Source organism: Sceloporus undulatus, chromosome 4 (genome assembly GCF_019175285.1).
Source record: "Sceloporus undulatus isolate JIND9_A2432 ecotype Alabama chromosome 4, SceUnd_v1.1, whole genome shotgun sequence".
Lineage (NCBI taxonomy): Eukaryota > Metazoa > Chordata > Lepidosauria > Squamata > Phrynosomatidae > Sceloporus > Sceloporus undulatus.
The window spans coordinates 37,808,177-37,810,067 of record NC_056525.1 but is presented as its reverse complement, the minus strand read 5'-3'; the positions used below and the strand labels follow the sequence as shown (position 1 = coordinate 37,810,067).

General features: G+C 37.5%; 1 protein-coding gene across 1 annotated transcript in view; it reads left to right on the top strand.

Annotated features, from left to right (window-relative positions):
* Positions 1–1,642, top strand: part of LOC121927649 (protein ALP1-like) — a 2,099-nt gene extending 457 nt beyond the window's left edge. The window contains exon 2 of the mRNA XM_042461455.1: positions 405–1,642. Within this exon, the coding sequence (XP_042317389.1) occupies positions 405–1,103 (699 nt within the window). The 3' untranslated portion in view covers positions 1,104–1,642. The remainder of the gene's footprint in view (positions 1–404) is intronic.
* Positions 1,643–1,891: the final 249 nt, after the last annotated feature.

The following is a 1,891-nucleotide window of genomic DNA, read 5'->3' as shown; positions in this document are numbered from 1 at the left end:
CATGCACTTCGGAGGTGCATCTCTGCTGCTGGCCTCTCTCTTATCCAGCTGTGCTGGGGGGTGGTCCTAGGCTTGGGGCATGCACTTCGGAGGTGCATCTCTGCTGCTGGCCTCTCTCTTATCCAGCTGTGCTGTTGTGGTTTGCAATTCTGGAAAAATGTATCTTGATATGTTTGTAAGAGTTGATACAACAACATCTGGATTCTCCTTCAGTGTGTTCTAGGTATATAAACCATAATAATTTATATTGTCCTTTTTATGCTTTTGTCTCTTTGATCCCAGTTTCATATACCAATAATAATAATAATAATAATAATAATAATAATAATGCATTATCTGATATGAAATATATTAACCCCCTTTTTCTGATATCCCAAATTTATTATACCTTTGCCTTTTTTCAGATTATGGATGGATTTCAGAGACTTGGATTCCCACACTGCAAAGGAGCTATTGATGGCACTCATATTTCTGTTTGCCCACCGCTGGGACGCAGAGAGGAATACATCAACCGCAAGCAGGGATTTTCAATTGTTCTGCAAGCAACTACAGACCACAGTGGGAGGCTTATTGACATAGAAGTAGGGAATTGTGGGAGATCTCACGATAGCCACATATTTAACAATTCTGCTATCTGTGAAGTGATGGATGAAGGCTGTTTTGTGCCCGGAAATCCCACCCTGCATGTCAACGATGTAGCCATTCCACCACTGATTATAGGGGATGGTGCCTACCCAATCAGGAAATGGCTAATGACACCATATCGTGGAGAATTAACACCTGACAAACTTGCTTATAACACTGCCCATTGTAAGGCAAGGTGCGTGGTGGAGAGATGTTTTTCGCGATTGAAATCTAGGTGGGGTTGTCTTTCTGGTAGACTAACTGTGAAAGAGGAAAATTTTATCTCTGTGGTTACAGCATGTGCCATCCTGCACAATATTTGTGAGACGAGGGGAGAAGTCCTTGATCCCGATGTTGAACCACCTGCGAAAATTGTCCTCCCAGCTTTCTCAAATAACATCAGAGGGCACTCTACCAATCACAAAAAAGAGGGCCAAACTGTTAGATCTGCAGTAACTAGCATTATTTTGGGTCGGTAACACCAGAAACTGACATTATTTGATGTTTCATAACATCACCTCAGTTATGCCAACAGCATTGATCTGTTCAAAACGTTTTTTCTTGGTTTACCTTTGTATCAATCTATTACTGTTGAAATACATGTGTTTGACAACGTGTCATGTACAACATGTGAATAACTTTACCAGACGGCAATGTAGAATCACGGTTGTTTAGATTCTTTTTTCTTTTAACTTTTTTTTTCCAATCAGGTTCTGCTAGTGGTGTATATATTATTGTGGGGTATAAATACCCGACTGTTATAGATTAGTTTCATTGTTTACCCAAATTTTGGAAATCTATTTTGTAGTGTTATACAATTGCTATATTGATGTTTCAAATATCATTTTTGGGAATATAGGAAAACAATGGTGTAAAAATGGATTGTATATATTACATTTCTATTAATACATCATGGTTCCTACCATTGCAATGTTACACTGTGAAGACCTTAAGGATAATACCAAACTTTAAAACCAAAAGGAAGGCTGTTCTAGAAACCATTGCTGTATAATATTGCTATTGCTGTGGAAATGTTTAGGTATATTAAGGACGGCAGACCAATTTCAGAGAACACAGCTGTATTTTATCAACAATATAACTTAACATTTTTAAACACGATTAAATATCTTTTTTCTTTACAAAAAAAACCGTCTGGTGACTTGTTTTCCATTATGTAAAGAAAGCAGGCATTTATATAAACTGTATATACATTATGTGAGAACATATCCATATGCACATGGTGACATACAAACGTTTTCCTTAACAT